At 41.4% G+C, this 18,541-nt stretch overlaps 1 protein-coding gene across 1 annotated transcript in view; it reads left to right on the plus strand.

The window, feature by feature from the left end:
• znf536 (zinc finger protein 536) overlaps positions 1 to 18,541 on the plus strand; it is a 366,387-nt gene that overhangs the window by 199,448 nt on the left and 148,398 nt on the right. Inside the window, exon 3 of the mRNA XM_070898079.1 lies at positions 9,555 to 9,707. Within this exon, the coding sequence (XP_070754180.1) occupies positions 9,555 to 9,707 (153 nt within the window). The remainder of the gene's footprint in view (positions 1 to 9,554; positions 9,708 to 18,541) is intronic.

Genomic DNA, 18,541 nt, shown 5'->3' on the forward strand with positions numbered 1-18,541 from the left:
TGGCCCAACCAATGAAAGAAGGGGATCTCCATTCATGCTTACAGGAATTCCATACGGAATCCCCATTAGCATGAATGGGGATCACATAAAAGCACATTTAACATTAAAAAAATGTACGTAGTTAAAATTAATCAAAGTACTATATAATTCAACATTTAAAACAAAATGTAATTTTTTGAAAAATAAGTTTAAATGTTTTAAAAAGGCTAAAATAACTTTATTTTACGTGTTTTAATGTTTAAATGAATGAAAAAAATATTTTAATGTTTTTAAAATTCTTACGCTGGTAAAAGCAGGCCTTACATTTGCTGTTACCAGGCATAAGAATTTCACCAGCATTCGCTGGGCAGAAGTTGGGCAAATAGCCCAACTCTCTGCCCGCAGATGCCCTTTTCCTGGGGATGCGGACGATCTGTCAACAGAATTCTGCCTGTGCACTTCGTACTCGTTCATAGGGACCACAAATGATGGCCCATTCTTCTTTATATCATATTCTAGATCCTGGAATCAGCGGGTGACAAAGGTACGTCACCTTCATCACACTTGCTGCTCTGTAGCCATTCAGTAAGGAGTGTTGAGTACAATTACATGTGGAACCATTGAGCCCAACTGATACCTACAGGTTGCTGTCTGCCTGGCACAAGCTAGGTGAAATGAGCAGCTCATTAAACAACCGTAAAATACTGTGGATGCTGGATATCTGAAATAAAAGCAGAAATTGCTGGAAAACACCCAGCAGGTCAAGCAGCATCTGTGGAGGGAGAAACAGAGTTAACGGTTCAGGTCGGTGACCTAACACGTTGGCCATGATCTTATGAACCTCTGCACCTCGGTGGTGGGTCCCAACCCCGCTGCTGGCTCCATTCCGGCCTCTGAAATAATTTCCCTCTGATATGGCTTGTTCAGCCCGTCCAGCGCTTTTTCTGGCCAATTAGAGGAAGCAAGTCTGGTGACATCATTTGGTGACGTGTTATCAGCCAGTTTCCTTAAAGGGACCACGGCCAAATTAATTTTGACATTTTGCTGTCAGTATTCTGCAACATTAAGGTGCTGCAAACACTGACAATGACTTTACAATGGCACAGGGCTGAACCCAGGCTCTCATGACTTCCTCCATATGCTTATGGAGGAAATCATAGCACGTATGGAGGTTCTCTTCCCATCCCATGGGCGGAAATGAGAAGCTAGTAGTTGTGGGAACATATCTCAATCAGCTGGGAGCTTTGACGTGACATTTTGAAGATGTTAACTCATTAGCTGACTCAATGGCCACTGACTTGCCACGTCAGCTTCACAGATGAGTTCTAGGCAGAGTGGAAAACCAGTGGGAGATCAGTCAAATTCAAAAAACATTGATAAGTGGCTGTAAACAAGCCACTAATGATTTTAATTGCCTCCCCCACCACTGTGCGTCAGGTCTGCTCAGCACTGACAGACCCGACATTTGGTAAAGGCATATGGTGGCGGGTTCACAGCGGGATCCCACCCACTGTGGAAAAAAACACAGTCCCACCTGACCCGCCACCGATCGCGCCCGCTGAGCCCCCGGAAAATCCAGCCTGTTAACTCTGTTCCTCTCGCCACAGATACTGTCTGACCTGCTGGCTGTTTCCAGCATTTCCTGCTTTTATTATGAGCAGCTTACTGTCTGGGAAATGACAGAGTACAAATTTAGAACATTTTAATGGTGGTATTGATTTGTGAAGAAGCACAAATAGGCACCTAATTAATATGCAAATAGTGATACTTTGTTGAAATAGTGTACATGAGTGCCAAGAATGTAATTTGCTGATGTGGGTTAGAAAGGCAGTAGGCAGATAAACAGAGTTCTTTCTTCAATAATAAAATGTAACTAACATTTGTTATTGGTGATGGATGGACAATGCTGATGTAGCACTGTTAACGTCCAAATAATGCGGGATTTTCTGAGATTTGGACTCACATCCATGTGTAGTTAAGCCTACTCGGGATAGACTTTGTAAAGCTCGGATTTAGTTTTAGCTGGGGTGCAAGCATATTGCTTGGATGGAGGGAGGGAGTAGAGGACAGCATGGTTATCTGTTCTCCTCTGTTTTATTTTTGATTATAGAAAGGATTCCCTATTTGTCCTAAAAAATAAGGTCAGACTAAAGAAAGTTCTGCATTAGGGGGCATGGGGATGCAGCACTGCAATGCCTTGAATTGTGGTGAAGGAGGAGGAGCATATAGGATTGCTACACTATGGCTCGTCAGCTCTGGCTCAGTGGGTAGGACACTCGCCTCTGAGTCAGAAGGTTGTGGGTTTAAGTCCCACTCCAGGGACTTGAACACAAAATTCGAGGCTGACACTCCAGTGCAGTGCTGTGGGAGTGCTGCACTATCGGAGGTGCTGTCATTCGGAAGAGGCCCCGTCTGTTCTCTCAGGTGGACGTAAAAGATCCTGTGACACTATTTCGAAGAAGAGCAGGGGAGTTATCCCAGGTGTCCTGGCCAATATTTATCTCTCAATCAACATCACTGAAACAGATTATCTGGTCATTGTCACATTGCTGTTTGTGGGAGTTTGCTGTGCGCAAATTGGCTGCTGCCTTTCCTATATTACACCAGTGACTATACTCCAAAAAAGTATTTCATTGGCTGTAAAATGCTTTGGGATGTCCGGTGGTCATGAAAGGCGCTATATAAATGCAAGTCTTTCTTTTCGCACTCTGGATTGTGGTGAAGGTGGAGGAAGAGGAGAATATAACACTGCCACATCTTGTATTGAGTTAACTAACAGGAGGATAGATTGCTGACACTACCCGACAGATAGCATAGCTGTCAGTCTGTTTGATCTGTACCTCCAAATTAGTGTGTTAAAACCGTCAAAACACATTGATATATGGCTGAGCAAAATGTTGCATGTCTGAGACTTTTTTCTCATTATAGAAAAGATTTGGAATTTATATTAACATAGAAATAAAGGCTTACTGGAGAAAAGGTCAGTCATGAAAGTGATCTGCCTTTCATTGTTAATCTTTTGACAATTGGCAAAAATGTAAAACTCCCAAAGATTCAATTCCAGAGCTGAAGAAATTAAGGCACGATTGAGGGAGGAGACTGCAACAGAGTGCGAGAAATTTACAGTAACTAGAATGCTGTTAAACCCAGGAGCTCTGGAGTGCTGACTGAACATTATCAATCAAATAAAGCAGCATGGCTTTTGAAAATTTACCACACTGATTTTTTTATAGATTATGAGACTGAACAAAAAAGCTACTTAAGCTCAATTTACCCCACGTACCAAACTTGTATTTATATAGCGCCTTTAACGTAGTGAAATGTCCCACAGCGCTTCACAGGAGTAATGCAGCAGGAAGCTGAAGTTCTCATAAGATCAACTTTTATTAAGAACATGATATTTATTTTTAAAATGCTATTTATTGGGGAAGAAGTCAGTGACATTGGATTTTCCTTCCCTTTTTATATCACCCCAATGATTTTACTGTTGTGACACCAAAGGTACTCAGAATAGATTTAAAAAACAGCTGATATTTGCTACTCTCTTTTTCAACACATAATTTATATGGATATTATCCATTTGAGCCTTTACATTAAAACAAATACCAGTTGTGACTTCCACCTGGGTGCATTTTAATTTTCTCCTGCTCTGTGCTACAGATTCTGTGGAAAATAATAGAATGACTGTGAAAGCAAGAATCAGGAGTTAAAATTGATCCATCCAATAGCTTAAATGTGAAAAGATGCATTCTGTTATTTTTTTTTTAAAATGGGATTAAAAATGATGATAAAATTCCACACAATGCATTTAAACATTGTGTCTTTTAGCTTTCAGTCAGATGTACTTTAAGAAAAGATAGTGCATTGTGTATGATGTGACCTTCATCTGACAAACATGCATTGTGTAATAAACTGTCAATATTTGTAGTTATAAGGTACAAAATGACATTTACAATAATTGGAACAGCCATATTAAAAGCCTGGATCTGCCAGCTGGCAGGAGATAAAGACGTGACCCATCTCACTGTTCATCAGGGAAATTTATTTCTGCCAGCTAATAGATGAGAAGAAACTGCTGGCTGTTTTAGATGGCACCTTTTATTCTTCCAGAAATAAAACAAAGGAATACTGTTATTGCTGTGACTGTCGATTGATTATGTGTAATGTGCACTGAAAAATATTACAAGGCACCAAAATGGTGCAGGTCAAGTTCAAAAATAGGAATGTGAGAAAAGATTGCATAAACACAGGCCTTTCTAAGATCTGTTTTTTTCTTTGTTTTATAAATTGTCTATGACATACTAACCAATGAACATTGGGACCATTTCAAACATCTGAGGAACCAAACTGTTAATTCTTCAGCTGGGGCAATAGCCTCATACACTTACAATGTAACTAGACATCGGCAGGAAGGCAGGGTTAGCAAGGTAATACATTTTTTCTATTTGTTGGGATTTTAAACCTGCCACCTCAGGGCCTTACGTTTTGCCATTGATTCTGACCTGTGCAATGTTTTAAGTGTAAACACTCAAAATGAGTGGCGATATTTAAACTGGAAATTTCAGCCTGCAATTTCCTGAAATGACATAACCAGAAAGTTACGTCAAAAAGCAGAAACATTCCCTCAATCAGTGTTCAGTGGTGGGCTATATGATACTTTCCTCGAGTGATAGTTCTGTACCACTCCCCTTACTGCCTGCTATTCTTTCTTTACTTCTTAATTCCCCTTTCATTGTTCTGCTGCTCGGAAAACACGTGGAATCCCATGCTTCTTCATACCTTGGCTTAACTACTAGTGGTGTTTTAGGATCCAGCAGTTAGAAATCTATAAAGAAGATGTGCAGAACTCATGTTTTCCCAGGGGAACAATGTTCTCAGTGGCTAAGAACTAATTATTTTTTTTGTAACTTTTATTTATGTAGTGCCATTTAATGCATAATTCAGAAAGCAAGTATAATGAAGTTATCATATCAATACTATGAGTATTAGTATTATTGCACAGTTCATTATTTTAGAGGTTGCATTGTATACTGGAAACTGTGTACTGCAGAGTCCTTCTGATTATTATTTTCTGTGTCACTCTTCATATTTTCCCTGTAGCTTGTACCCCTCTCTACCCAAATGGACAGGCCTTTGTAATTGGCTACTACAGCATTCACATGAGAAACACAAGTCAACTTTCCATTCTTGTCTCGAGAGAGCCTTTTCTCTGCACACATTTCCTTGTCCAGAAGGAGCACTTTACTTCCACAAACTCCTTCTCTGTGAGCAGTGCCTCATCTTGACTCAATGCTATCTCTAGAGTGAACACTTCACCTCTTTTTAAATCCTTCTATACAGGGAGCATTTCACCTCTATCAAACTGTTCCAGAGGGAGCACTTCACCTCTACTTAAATCCTTCTCTGTTGGGAAAACCTTACCTCATACTATTCCTCCTCTGGAGGGGATGTCGCACCTCTCTTCACTGACAGCTCTGACTAAGACTGGAAATCACTATTTGAAGTAACTCAGATATAAACCCAAGTCCTTCATTCCATGACTGAAGCCACTTGTAATCCTCTTTTAAGAACACAACATTACTTAGAGCTATCAAAATAATATGCTATCACAGGTTTTGTTTTTTTTTTTCCAAATCTTTGTTTTCCCACAGGCATTTTTCAGCATAGTCATTTCTCGCTCCCACTAAGAGAGTGTTCACACCAGGGACATTCACGGTGGTCTCCAGGGTTCAGCTATTTAAATAGTATAGAATGCAGTTAAACAATTGTTGGAACAAATTGCATTGTCAAGACCCAGGTAAAGGATGCTTCTGAAAGAAAACAAGTTTGAATAGGTTTGCTGCAATAATGTGTGCCATAATCGGCCTGATGGTTGGCTATTGATAAGCGAAGGTGATCGGAGATCAACTGCTGCTGCTTGTTCCTGGCTTCAGAAGAGCGCCCTCTGCTGCATACGTCGGTACTTCCACTTCTTACATTTGCAGTCCTGGACAGAGATGTTGAACCGTTTCCTAGAAATGGTTGCTACATTTTCCTATAGTTATTTTGCAGCTCTTTTCATATATGGAAATTTTAAACTAGTCAAATGAAAGTATTTTTAGAATAATCATGAAAAATTTTCTCGACAGACACAGTCTTATACAAAAAGCCCATTGTTGTAAAAGAACAAAAACAGAAAGTACAGTTTTTAGAATGGGGTTACAGAAAAAATACTGATAATGAATGGAATGAGTAATCATACCACAAAAATCAGAGAAATTCAGAATCGAATCCAGTTCCCCCAAAGCTGATAAGTGCAATTATAGAATAGGAGATGCTGCTTAATTATTAATAAACTGGATTTTATCTTGGGTCTCCACAGGTAAGTTCTACTCATATAGCGCAAGGTGTGTACCTAGGTATCTGAATGGAAACCACAATGTTTACATTGGTATTATAAGTGACTGAAAAAATTTTGACACAAAGAATAATGGAAATTATCACACAAAGGGTAGTGTAAATCTTTTTCCCAAAAAGCTATGGATTCAGGGTCAATTGAAATATTCAAAACGGAGATCAATAGATTTTTGTTGGGTAAGGGAATCAAGGGATATGAAACAAAGAGAGTTAAATGGAGTTGAGGTACAGATCAGCCATGATCTAATTGAATGGCGGAACAGGCTCGAGGTGCTGAATTGCCTAACTCCTATTCTCTACGTTCCTATGCTCCAATGATAGCCTTGTCTCCAATGGTCTAAGTACTTCATTAACATGTTTTCCTGCCTTTCACTGGAGATTTGTGGGTCACTGGCTATAATCATAAAAGAATCAACAGGTAATGGTGAGGTTCTGCAGGATTGGAAGTAAACAAATATAGCACTGATATGTAAAAAGGAGGACAAATTTGACCCAAACAACTATAGAATTACTAGTATAAGATTTTTAACTGATAACATAATCAAAACCATTTGAAGGAATAGGCTGGAGGAGTACCTAGATGGGTTAATAAGAAGCAGCAGGCATGGATTGAGAAAATCTTGTTTGATTAACCTCCCCAATTTCTTTGAGAATGCTACAAATAAGGCACATTGTGGAACTCCCTATAATATAGTTTATTAGGACTTTCAGAGAGGCTTTTACAAGGGGCCCCAGATAAAAGACTCCCAATTAAATAAAAACCACTGGTAATCGAGGGTAGAACAATAGACTGGTTACGAAATTGGATAAAAGGTAGGAAACAAATGATACTCAGGAGAGGTGTAATATAAGATTGTGTGAGTTCTGAGTCCTGCAGGGGTCAGTGTTTGGACCTCTGCTGTTTCTAATATAGAGAAACCAGATATAAGCTTGTTAACTTTGCAGGTGGTATTAAAAGAAGGAAAGAAGGAGAGTAGTAGAGGCTGAGGATGCTGCTAACAATTCACAGAAGGAATATTATTAAATAGTTAGGCAGACAAATAATTGAAATTTAATACTGATAGACATGAAGATTGTATAGTGGTAAAAATGAACAACATAGGTACACCACGGAAGAAATAGAATTAGTGTAGAGAGACATAGAAAGGGATCACATAGGAGTAGGAGTAGCTTTGTATGTATATATCATATATTTCCTGTATAAATTTGAAGCAAAGTTATATTGAATATTACGATGAGTGACTGGCATCTATACATCTGGTTAGTGAAATGTGTACTGAGAGATTTCCTTGGTATTGTCACTGGTGGCAATGAACGTCTGGGCTATCGCTATGGCTTCACTCAATGTTGGGGTCTCTACAGTCAAATGTTTTCAAAGTATTACTTTATGGCCAATGCCAAGTACAAAGAAGACCCCGAGCATGTGCTCCAAATGTCCTTCAAATTCGCAATGTCCTGTAAGGCGTCTTAGCTCGGCAACATAGCTCGCCACTTCCTGCCCTTCAGACCTTTTGTACGTATAGAACCGGTACCTCGCCATCAAAACGCTTTCCTTCGGGTTAATATGCTCCCGGACCAGTGTGCACAAATCATCATATGATTTCTTTGTGGGTTTCGCTGGAGCAAGCAGATTTTTCATGAGGCCATATGTTGGTGTCCTGCAAATGAAGAGGAGAATCGCCCTTTGTTTGGCAGCGTTTGCTTCTCCTTCCAGCTCGTTGGCCACGAAGTATTGGTCGAGTTGCTCCACGAAGGTTTCCCAATCATCTCCCTCTGAAAATTTCTCCAGGATGCCCACTGTTCTCTGCATCATTGTGGTGGGGTTCGTCATCTCTATCTCATCGCCAGTTGTTATGTATGAATAAAGATTCTGACCAGATACTATGAGCTCAAAGAAAAGTGTGACTGTGGTCTTTTATTACAGATCGCCAGAGTGCCTCTCCAGCCTGTGAGGCCTCCTTAAGTACAGGTGCTCCCAAGGGATTGTGGGATCCCTTGGGACTCCAGTGGATGAGCCCTCTGGTGGTTGAACAAGGTATTTACAGGTTTACATATATAACACTAACGGCACAAGATTTCTGTAGGGGCAGAATCTGAGAAGCTGCAGCTTTTAGATTGTAGGGCACATGAAGTCTGCTTACTGGGAACACATTGAGAATGACTCATTAAAATATCCAAAACTTACATCACAAGAGTAATATAAATTATTAACAGGTCTCAATAAGGTGAAATCAGAATATTACTTCAGGGCAAGTAGCATCAGATGTAAAATGAAATGAATGAATGAGAAATTTAAAACATAGTAGACAAAAAAAAATCTTAATACAAACAGTGCTAAGATGTTTAGATCTTCCACGTAAAGTATTAGCGTCAAATTCACTTGGGGTATTCAAAATGCAGCTGGATAAGTTAAATAATAGTACTAGAGGAGCAAACTTTGGTCTGAATGCTCTTTTCCTATCCTTGTGCTTTTCTTATGGTTTTTTCTTGTGTTCTTTGGAGAGTTCCCCATGATTCTGAATCACTTTGTTTTATTGCACCAACCTACTGTGGTTCATTTTCTCTATGATCCTACTTCCCTGTCCGATCGATTTTAATTGTGAAAAGTACTGATCAATTCAACATTTGCACTGACTCACAATTTAAGCATTGGGCAGTTTGAACTGTGGATGTTTATTGTTGGGGAGGATCAAATGGACGCCTAAATGGACAAACTAAACATTTAAAATTTAAGCCGACACTGACACATGAAAACAGGGAACCGTTTGGGTAATGGGGAGATCATTTAATATTACTTCCAATAGGATGATAATTTGGCAACTGTTGTTTTACTTTCAGCTTTTGCACTAAGCGGTATCCTGCACAGCTTCCCAGTGCAGTTCTGTATTAAGCTGAATAATACTCCGAATCAGGCATGCTGCTGATGCAGCTGTTTCCATTTTTTCTATTATTCATTTAAATGAAATATGCCATCTGCTGCTAAAAGATGATGATGGGAGAAACTAAAGAATTTGGTGAAAAAGTAAGCAAACATGTGAGTTGTCAGCATTCTGTCAGCTTCCAATGTGAAACAGAAAGATGCACTATTGACAAGGCTGACTTTATGTTGCGTTAGCAAAATCAGTGGAGAAACTTCTAAAGTCTGTTGTAATGATGGTGATCATTTGTATGCATTGTAGATGTAGGAGAGGAGGTGGGAAGGCCTGCAGGAATGCAGCAGCCTTCTTTACTGAGGGATCGAGTCCCTGGATCAGCCACGAGGGATTGCCCCTACTGTGGGAAGTCATTCCGAACGTCCCATCACCTGAAAGTCCACCTGCGAATACATACAGGTCAGTGTGCATTTTGGAAATTCCCCATATAGATCATTCCTAAATGCCATTTATGATGTTTGTTTCTTGGACTGATAAAAACATTGATTGCGATTGATGTTGGAAGTGTTTGCATTTAAATGTTTAGCAGGGAGCAAATGTGTCAAGCGAATCTAACGTATAGATTGCCATTGTTCACAACCATATTGTCAAGTTAGCATCAATAAAAGATTAATAGCGTGTTAAACTTGTGAAGTCAGCTCACTCTCCCACCTCATGTTAGCCATTTTTAGTAGCCAACCTAAACACCATGACCATTAAGCTAGTGATATTATATGGCTCTGGGTTTTGGGAACAAAAATTCAATAAATATGATATGCAGAGCAGTATGGAGTCCCCCAAAATCCATTGGAGATTAAATTCCAGTAAATCTTGCAGTGATTACGTAACAAATGCAATTACTTTGTGTCAACATCACCATAAATGGAACACCTGGGCATCAAGGATGGCTGTGACACCTGTTGCCAAAAAACATCTTTCTGCTTTCCACAGACAACTGCAAAATGGGTCAGACTTAAATTTGTTTTGTAAAGGAATAAGACTTCTATATATTCATGTATAATATATTAAAATCTTACATATGTATGCAGTTTTTGTCGACTTTCTTCCATTATAAACTCTGCAATCCATACTTATAATGGAAACTGCCTATGTAAACAATGGGTCCTGAATGAAGTCTGCATAACCCAGTATGGCTATCCTTCACCTTTTAACCCACTTCACCTGAAGACTACACTTGGTCTTGACTCTCCCATGTACAACACCATGGGAGGTTGACTAATATTACATTAAAAGTCTTGTGCAATTAGTACACCTCCTCATCATATTTACACTTGCCTTCTGTGGTTGCAATTTTTGTGTCATGCTTTTTATGTCAATATTTATATCTCCTCATGCCAACATTTTATAATGGAAAAAGACAGTGGTCCCAAATATCCATTGAAAGAAAGAAATAATTGCATTTATATAACATCTTTCACAACTGCAGGATATCCCAAAGCGTTTTTTGAAGTGTAGTGAGTATTGTAATGTAGGACACGCAGCAGCCAATTTGCGCTCAGCAAGGTTCCACAAACAGCAATGAGATAATGACCAGATAATCTGTTTTAGTGATGTTAGTTGAGGGATAAATATTGGCCATAACACCGGGGAGAACTGCTCTTCTTCAAATGGTGCCATTAAATGTGTTAAGTCCACATGAGAGGGCAGATGGCGCATCAATTTAATGTCTCATCTGAAAGATGGAACCTCTGACAATGCAGCACTCCCTCAGTAATGTACTGGAGTGTCAGCCTCGATTTTGTACTCAAGTCTCTGGAGTGGAACTTGAACCCACAACCATCTGCCTCAGAGGTAAGAGTGCTACCACTGAACCATGGCTGACACCATAAGCCACATTCCTGCTTGCCAATTCCCTTCAGCGCTGGAGGGTTAGCGGGAAGGCATCCATTTGAATGGGGCTGTCAAGTACTGTACGTGCACTATTACAGGCATCCTCCCACGTTACTTCATCTCATCCTATCAATAGATTTTACACAAGCCTTTTTTAAATAATCTGAACCAAGATAGATGTTATCCGTTCAAATAAGAATAGTTAATCTTACAATGTTTTGTTGTTGCGCTCCTCTGATGCATCAGTGAGTAAGTGCACACTACCTGGTGTGATACTGAGCTCTACAGTCATGTAGGTCCCTGGTTAAATGCCTGATGTGCACTAAATTAACCAGCCAGGGCAGTAATTTCTCAGCATCCCCAGGGCAGAGAGGAGAAAAATCAGCCAGCATTCTTCCTCTTCATCACTATCCAGTTACCCCTCCTTGAAAGTGAAAATGCATGGATGCCAAATGAGGACACAGGCGGACTAACCTATACTGCCACAAGGTTGAAAAGCCCGCCAACATTCACTGCTTAGGCTCATACATGATGAATAGTCACTTGGATGAGGTACTGAAGGGTTGCTGGGGCCGAGGGAACTAAGTGCCAGCATGAATTAAATGGATCAGTAACATGGTGCATTTAAGAGGAAGCTAGATAAGTAGATGAGAGAGAAAGTAATAGAAGGATATATTGATAGTGAGATGAAGTAATGTGAGCGGGTGCTCGTGTGGAGCATAAACACCAGCACAGACCAGTTGGACTGTATGGTCTGTTTCTGTGCTGTAAATTCTCTGTAAATTATTTTTGCAGATATAATATAAGAAATGTGTGTGTGTCACCAAAAAGGCTATTCAATGTTTAAAGGGGTTAGTTACAATCAATATGGAGACTGAGATTCGGGTGGCCTATATTCAGGTGGGAATTTTGACTGACATCTCATTTTTAGAGGGACAAACTTGGCTTCCTGCTGATATGCCATTTAACGACATACACCTACAGGGACAGCAATGGTTGGCTGCAACTGTGTTTTCAGTTAATTGGGAGTGGGTCAGCAGTAATCACTACCTACTGCAGATTTTTATGGAATGAGCAGTGGCACTAAGAACAACTCAAGGCTGTCCTCAGCCAACTTAATTTTTATTTATTTTTGAAAATCCTTTCCTGTAAATGGCTGGAGTCTTCTTCATGGGGCAGGATCCCAGCCGCGTCAAATAATGATAACTGAGTGGCTGAAAACTGAGAGACTGATTTTTATTACTGGGCCAGATGTCCTTCTATTAGTGTTCTGCTGCTGCTGGTATTAATTTTTTCAGACATTTGAATATTGCAGATGGCAAATTTAAATATTTAAATAAAGGCCTTAGTGCCCTGATTGGAAAAATGCTGAGACACCTTAAATTATTTCAGCAAGTGCTAAAGCTCTATATCCACCCATGGGATGAGAGATCTCGATACTGTTAAATTAATTTTACCCCAACAATTCCTGGGCCAGATTTTCGAGAAGTTTGCGACCGGGTTTTCGCCGTGATTTGACCCTCTGCACCGAAAACCCGGTGGCAAAGACCATGCGGGATCCCCAGGTAGCTGTTTGCAGCGGCGCTTCCATGTACCGCCAGGGAGAGGTGCGCCGACGTGCAACGACTCCGATTGCGTTTGCGATCGAGTTTCGGCACTCTCCCGACCCGTACATTGCGCCCAGAATAGCGACAGGCCAAACCTGTCGGCGCAGCCCTGCCAGCAGCGGTAAGTCAGAAAACCTGTACAAAAGGTAAGTTAAAGTTGTTGGGCCTGAAATTCCGATTGAGGTCCTCCCACGGGCAAACGAGTGAAGTAGGGAAAAAAGATGCACATTTACCTGTTGCTGTTGCGTCCATTTGAACTTCCGAGCCTGAGGCCTCTGGTGACTGCGCGTTGCAGCGCGTGCACGTGGGGACGTACGCAGGCCAGGAGCTGGAAACAGCAGCCAATCAGGTGTAGTATAGATTCTCATTCATAGTAATAGGAGTTCCGTAAGTCTGGAACTTCTATTACTATGAATGAGAACGCCCCCCAAACACCCAAAACACAATAAAAAATAGAAAATAAACGACATATTTAACATTCATTTAAATTAAAGTTCTTATTAAAAAAAAAATTTTCCCGACTTTTTAAAAAGTTTTTTTAATTAAGCCTTAAAATAAACATCTGCCTTTTCAGGCGCAAGATTTTAAAGGACATTTGCAGGGCAAGATATTCGTAAATATCGGATATCTTGCCCTGCAAGTGTCCTCGCTTCCGATCTGCGGATGATCTGTCAAGCCAGAAAATTGACAGATCGGAAAAGACAATTTTCAGTGCATGCGCATTGCGCGCTGAAACCCGGCTTTTCCGATGCCTTCCCGGGTCCGTAGAAACTTTGTACGGGCCCGGGACATTGGAATTTCAGGGCCGTTATTTTTTAATTTCTTTGCAGCGATTACTTAGTTAAGGGTCTTGTAAATGTTTTGGGAATTTCCCGCCCCTCCCCCAAGACCTCTCAGCGCCAACGACCCCATACTAAAGTTGCCAAAACTCGCGTTTTGTACCGCGAATAATCGTGGAACTCCTCCCTTATTGTGGTGCAGACCCCAAAGGCCGAAAATTCGGCTTAAAAATGGTAGTGCAGCGAAAATGGTAATTTTCACATATCACTACCGTTTTCGCCAAAAAAACACCAAAAGCCGAAAATCCAGCCCCCTGCCTTCTATCTCCATTGGCAGATGAGCCAGGACTTCTTAACGGTTACCATTCACTCCATTCCATATTGGCATATTTACTGCAGAGGGGCAGATAAAATAGAGAAATCAGCCTCCATGTTGTACAGGGCCTTGGTGAGGCCACACCTGGAGTATTGTGTACAGTTTTGGTCTCCTAACTTGAGGAAGGACATTCTTGCTATTGAGGGAGTGCAGCGAAGGTTCACCAGACTGATTCCCGGGATGGCGGGACTGACCTATCAAGAAAGATTGGATCAACTGGGCTTGTATTCACTGGAGTTCAGAAGAATGAGAGGGGACCTCATAGAAACGTTTAAAATTCTGACGGGTTTAGACAGGTTAGATGCAGAAAGAATGTTCCCAATGTTGGGGAAGTCCAGAACCAGGGGTCACAGTCTGAGGATAAGGGGTAAGCCATTTAGGACCGAGATGAGGAGAAACTTCTTCACCCAGAGAGTGGTGAACCTGTGGAATTCTCTACCACAGCAAGTAGTTGAGGCCAATTCACTAAATATATTCAAAAGGGAGTTAGATGAAGTCCTTACTACTCGGGGGATCAAGGGTTATGGCGAGAAAGCAGGAAGGGGGTACTGAAGTTTCATGTTCAGCCATGAACTCATTGAATGGCGGTGCAGGCTAGAAGGGCTGAATGGCCTGCTCCTGCACCTATTTTCTATGTTTCTATGTTTCTATGAGGTGTTTACTCTAGTGTACAAGCCAAGAAAAAGTGACATTCAACAGAAGAGAAAAAGCTTAGTTCAAATGGCCATGAAAGCTGGGATTTGAACCCTGTCTCTCTCAATAGGACCCCAATGCTTTGCTAATCAATTTGGGAGCTGCTGGGCATATCAGTTTTGAAACATGACGCTTTACATATGACTTGAAGAAGAAAACTGTGGTTTCAATTAAACTCCAGCAAGTCTGTAGAAATGTTGCCTACTGTTGTATAATGTGTACCCTGGAGGCATTCACCTTACAGTTAACTTAGAATGTTGTTTGTTATTAAATAAATAGAATCTCACATGTAATGCTTTATGAATAAAATGTATATTATGCAAAAAAATGTGATCGGAGTCGAACAAAATTATATCCTAGTAATTATTGTTGACAATACTTGGTCACACATGCTCACAGTGTGACAATCCCCAGTCACTATTTTAAGCAAGATATTAACCCATTTACAAAAAATGGAGTAAGCATCTGCTAAAATAATGGACAAAGGAACACTTGAAGTGCGTATCTACTATTTTCACCAAAGGCTATTTCTGGGCTTATAAAATTGACTTAACAATATTTACAAGGGGGAAACAAAGTGTTTAGAAACAATACACAACTGAACAGTGGCACTGTTGAATGTAAGTAGCTCATGGAGGGATTGAAACTTCTAAGCCCTCTTAGCTTCCCTCGGATTCACAGTACTGTAGGGCCCAAGTTTCCCCAGGAGTTATTCATTTTTTTTTTGCAGCAACTTGATTTTTCTGGACTATTTTTTTAGTTGCAATTCTGCCCATTTAATTTGTGCCAGTGTAAGTGAGTTAGTTAGGTTTTTTTTTAAGTTAGTTTTTTTTTCAAAAAGGGGTGTTCTCAGCCTCTTACCCCTATTTTAGCTGATTGGTCAGCAAATAGTTGCTCCAAACTAACTTAGGCCAGCGTATGTTGCCACTTCTGTCTGCACAGAAAAACCTTACCTAGAATTAAGGGGCCCAAATTCCCTAACCTCTTTTTCTGGCTCCCTCGCTCGAGCTGCGCCGCTTTTGCCCGCCTCCAAGTGTGCCGAAAAAAGACCTCCGTGTTTTGGCCGCTCCCCAACCTCTCCTCCATCGTGGCACAGCGTGGTCCAATGGATTGGGGGCGGAGCCAGGTCCCGGCGTTGAAAACAGTGCTGGGACCTCTGCACATGCGTGCTAGAGTCTGCACGCATGTGCAGTAGCTCCTGGCAGGCCGTTTCTGCAAACGAGCGCTACAGGCTGTGTGGGAGGGGCCCGAAGCACGCCATCCCTAGCCCTGGCTGAATGGGCTCCCTCATCGGCGGCCCTAAGGTAGGACTTCTATTTTTTATTTGTTATTTACTGATTGATTTTGGTGCTTTAGGTGCAGGGTTCCTTCTATTTTATTTGTTAATTAATTGCTTAATACTTTTTGTGCTTTGTTTGGTGCTTGGTGGTGCTTTGAATGTAGTTACTTGCACCGATTCCTTAATTGTAAGTAAGGTCTTTCTGTGCAGACAAAAGTGGACACATACGCTGCCCTAAGTTAGTTTAGTACAACTTTTTTCTGGCCAAATTGGCATAAATGGTGTAAGTGGCTGGGAACGCCTCCTTTTGAAAAAAAACTGACCTAACAAAAAACCTAACTAACTCACTTACACTGGCGCAAATGAAATGGCCATATTTGCAACTAAAAAGATACACCAGAAAAATCAAGTTACACCAAAAAAAACGGTGCAACTCATGGGGAAATTTGGGCCCAAGGAATCGGTGCAGGTAACTACATTTAAAGCACCACCAAGCACCAAACAAAGCACAAAAAGTAATAAGCAATTAATTAACAAATAAAATAGAAGGAACCCTGCACCTAAAGCACCAAAATCAATCAGTAAATAACAAATAAAAAATAGAAGTCCGACCTTAGGGAACGCAGCGGGCCGCCGATGAGGGAGCCCATTCGGCCAGGGCTAGGGACGGCGTGCTTCGGGCCCCTCCCACACAGCCTGCAGTGCGCACTCACAGAAACGGCCTGCCAGGAGCTACTGCACATGCACGCAGACTCTAGCGCGCATGAGCAGAGGTCCTGGCACTGTTTCCAGTGCTGGGACCTGGCTCCGCCCCAAATCCATTGGGCCATGTTGTGCCACGACCAAAGAGAGGCTGGGGAGCGGCCAGAATACCGACGTATTTTTTCGCCGCGCTTGGAGGCGGACAAAAACGGCACACCTCGGGTGAAGGCACCAGAAAAACTGGTTGGGGAAACCCTAGCCCATACTAACTAACCAAACAAGCAGAAGAGATACCGACAGAGAGTATGAGGTACGTGTGCGCTCTGATATGAAGTGGGTTCCCTCTCTCTATCTCTCTCCATATCTATATTTTTCTCTATCTATATTAAATTCCCTTGGTTCAATACCAGAAATAGCGTGGAGCAGTCCTGAGATCCATTTCAATTTGCCAAAAGGAAAAAAAAAATGATCTGAAGAGATAAGTTATCATTAATTTCAGGTGATGCTGATTGTCTGCTGCTAGATGTGATTTGGGGCTTTAGAAAAGCAGTGTTTTAGCACATTTATAATGCAGGTCAGCAAGGTAGTTAGTGGTAGTGAAGGAGTACTTTGTGAAGAGGGTTAAAGATTTCATGTGTAATCATTAAGCAACCATAAGGAGAGAACAGAAGATGTCATTAATATTAGGCATAACCAATTTTATAGGGTAGACCGTTAAATTTTTTAAAATGTAGTTTTATCAAACTTGATCTTAAGTGGGCTCACATACATTAGCTCTATTAGCAAATTAATTAACAACATATTAATTTTATAACCTTCCCTGATTCTGTAGGGAGGCACACCTTGTGTCCATTAACAATTCCCCTTCATTTTGTTTTTATCTTTCACCAACACTATCATAAGAGATTAACTAGTCATTTATCTCACTTGCTGTTTGTGGGACCTCGCTGCACACATTGGCAGCCACATTTGTTTACAAAACAACACTGACAACAATGTAGGTCAACGAGCACATGGGTGATGGGTAAATGGCACCTGCTGCGAGTTAGGACACGTTCAGCAGAGTTTTGGATGACCTCAAGTTTACAGAGGGTAGAAAGTAGGAGGCAGGCCAGGAATGAATTGGAATAGTCAAGTCTAGCGGTTACAAAGGCATGAATGATGTAAAGTCCTTACTCTACAGTATGAAACCACACGAGGCACCTTCTGGGGACAAGGTCACTCTGTGACCTTAACTCTTTATTCACAGGACTCCAAAGACAGTGACCCTGCGTGGGACCTCCCTTTTTATACCTGTGTGATCAGGTAAGGAGTGTCTCCCACAAGTTCACCCCCTGTGGTCAAGGTGTGCATCTACAGTGGTGTTACATTGTGGTTACATACATGACATCACCTACCCCCACAAAGTCTTATTGGAATCATAGGTTTAGTCTTTCAGGTGGTCTACGCTCCCTCATGGAGCGCCGCAGTTGGGGCTCTGGTTGTTGGATACTGGCGTGCGTGTCTGTCGCCTGTGGTGATTCCGGCCTGTCCGGGCTGACCGCAGAGATTGTGCATTCTTCTGATTGCTCTTGTTGCTCGTTCACTGGCGGTGTGGTGAGCTCCATCTCATGGTCTTCTTCAGGTTCCTCCATGTCGATGCTGAACCTTTTTTTTTACTTGGTCCAGATGCTTACGGCATATCTGGCCGTTGTTGAGTTTTACCACGATGACCCTATTCCCCTCTTTGTCACTTACAGTGCCCTGAAGCCATTTGGGCCCCATGGCGTGATTGAGGACGAATACAGGAACATTTATTTCTATACATCTCCCCTTCGCATTACGGTCATGGTACTCGTTTTGTGCCTTGCGCTTGCTCTCAACTATGTCGATCAGAACTGGGTGAATGAGGGACAACCAAGTTTTGAGTGTCCGTTTCATTAGTAGCTCTGCGGGCGGGACCCCCGTGAATGAGTGCGGTCGGGATC

The sequence above is a fragment of the Pristiophorus japonicus genome, chromosome 13, assembly GCF_044704955.1.
Source record: "Pristiophorus japonicus isolate sPriJap1 chromosome 13, sPriJap1.hap1, whole genome shotgun sequence".
NCBI lineage: Eukaryota > Metazoa > Chordata > Chondrichthyes > Pristiophoridae > Pristiophorus > Pristiophorus japonicus.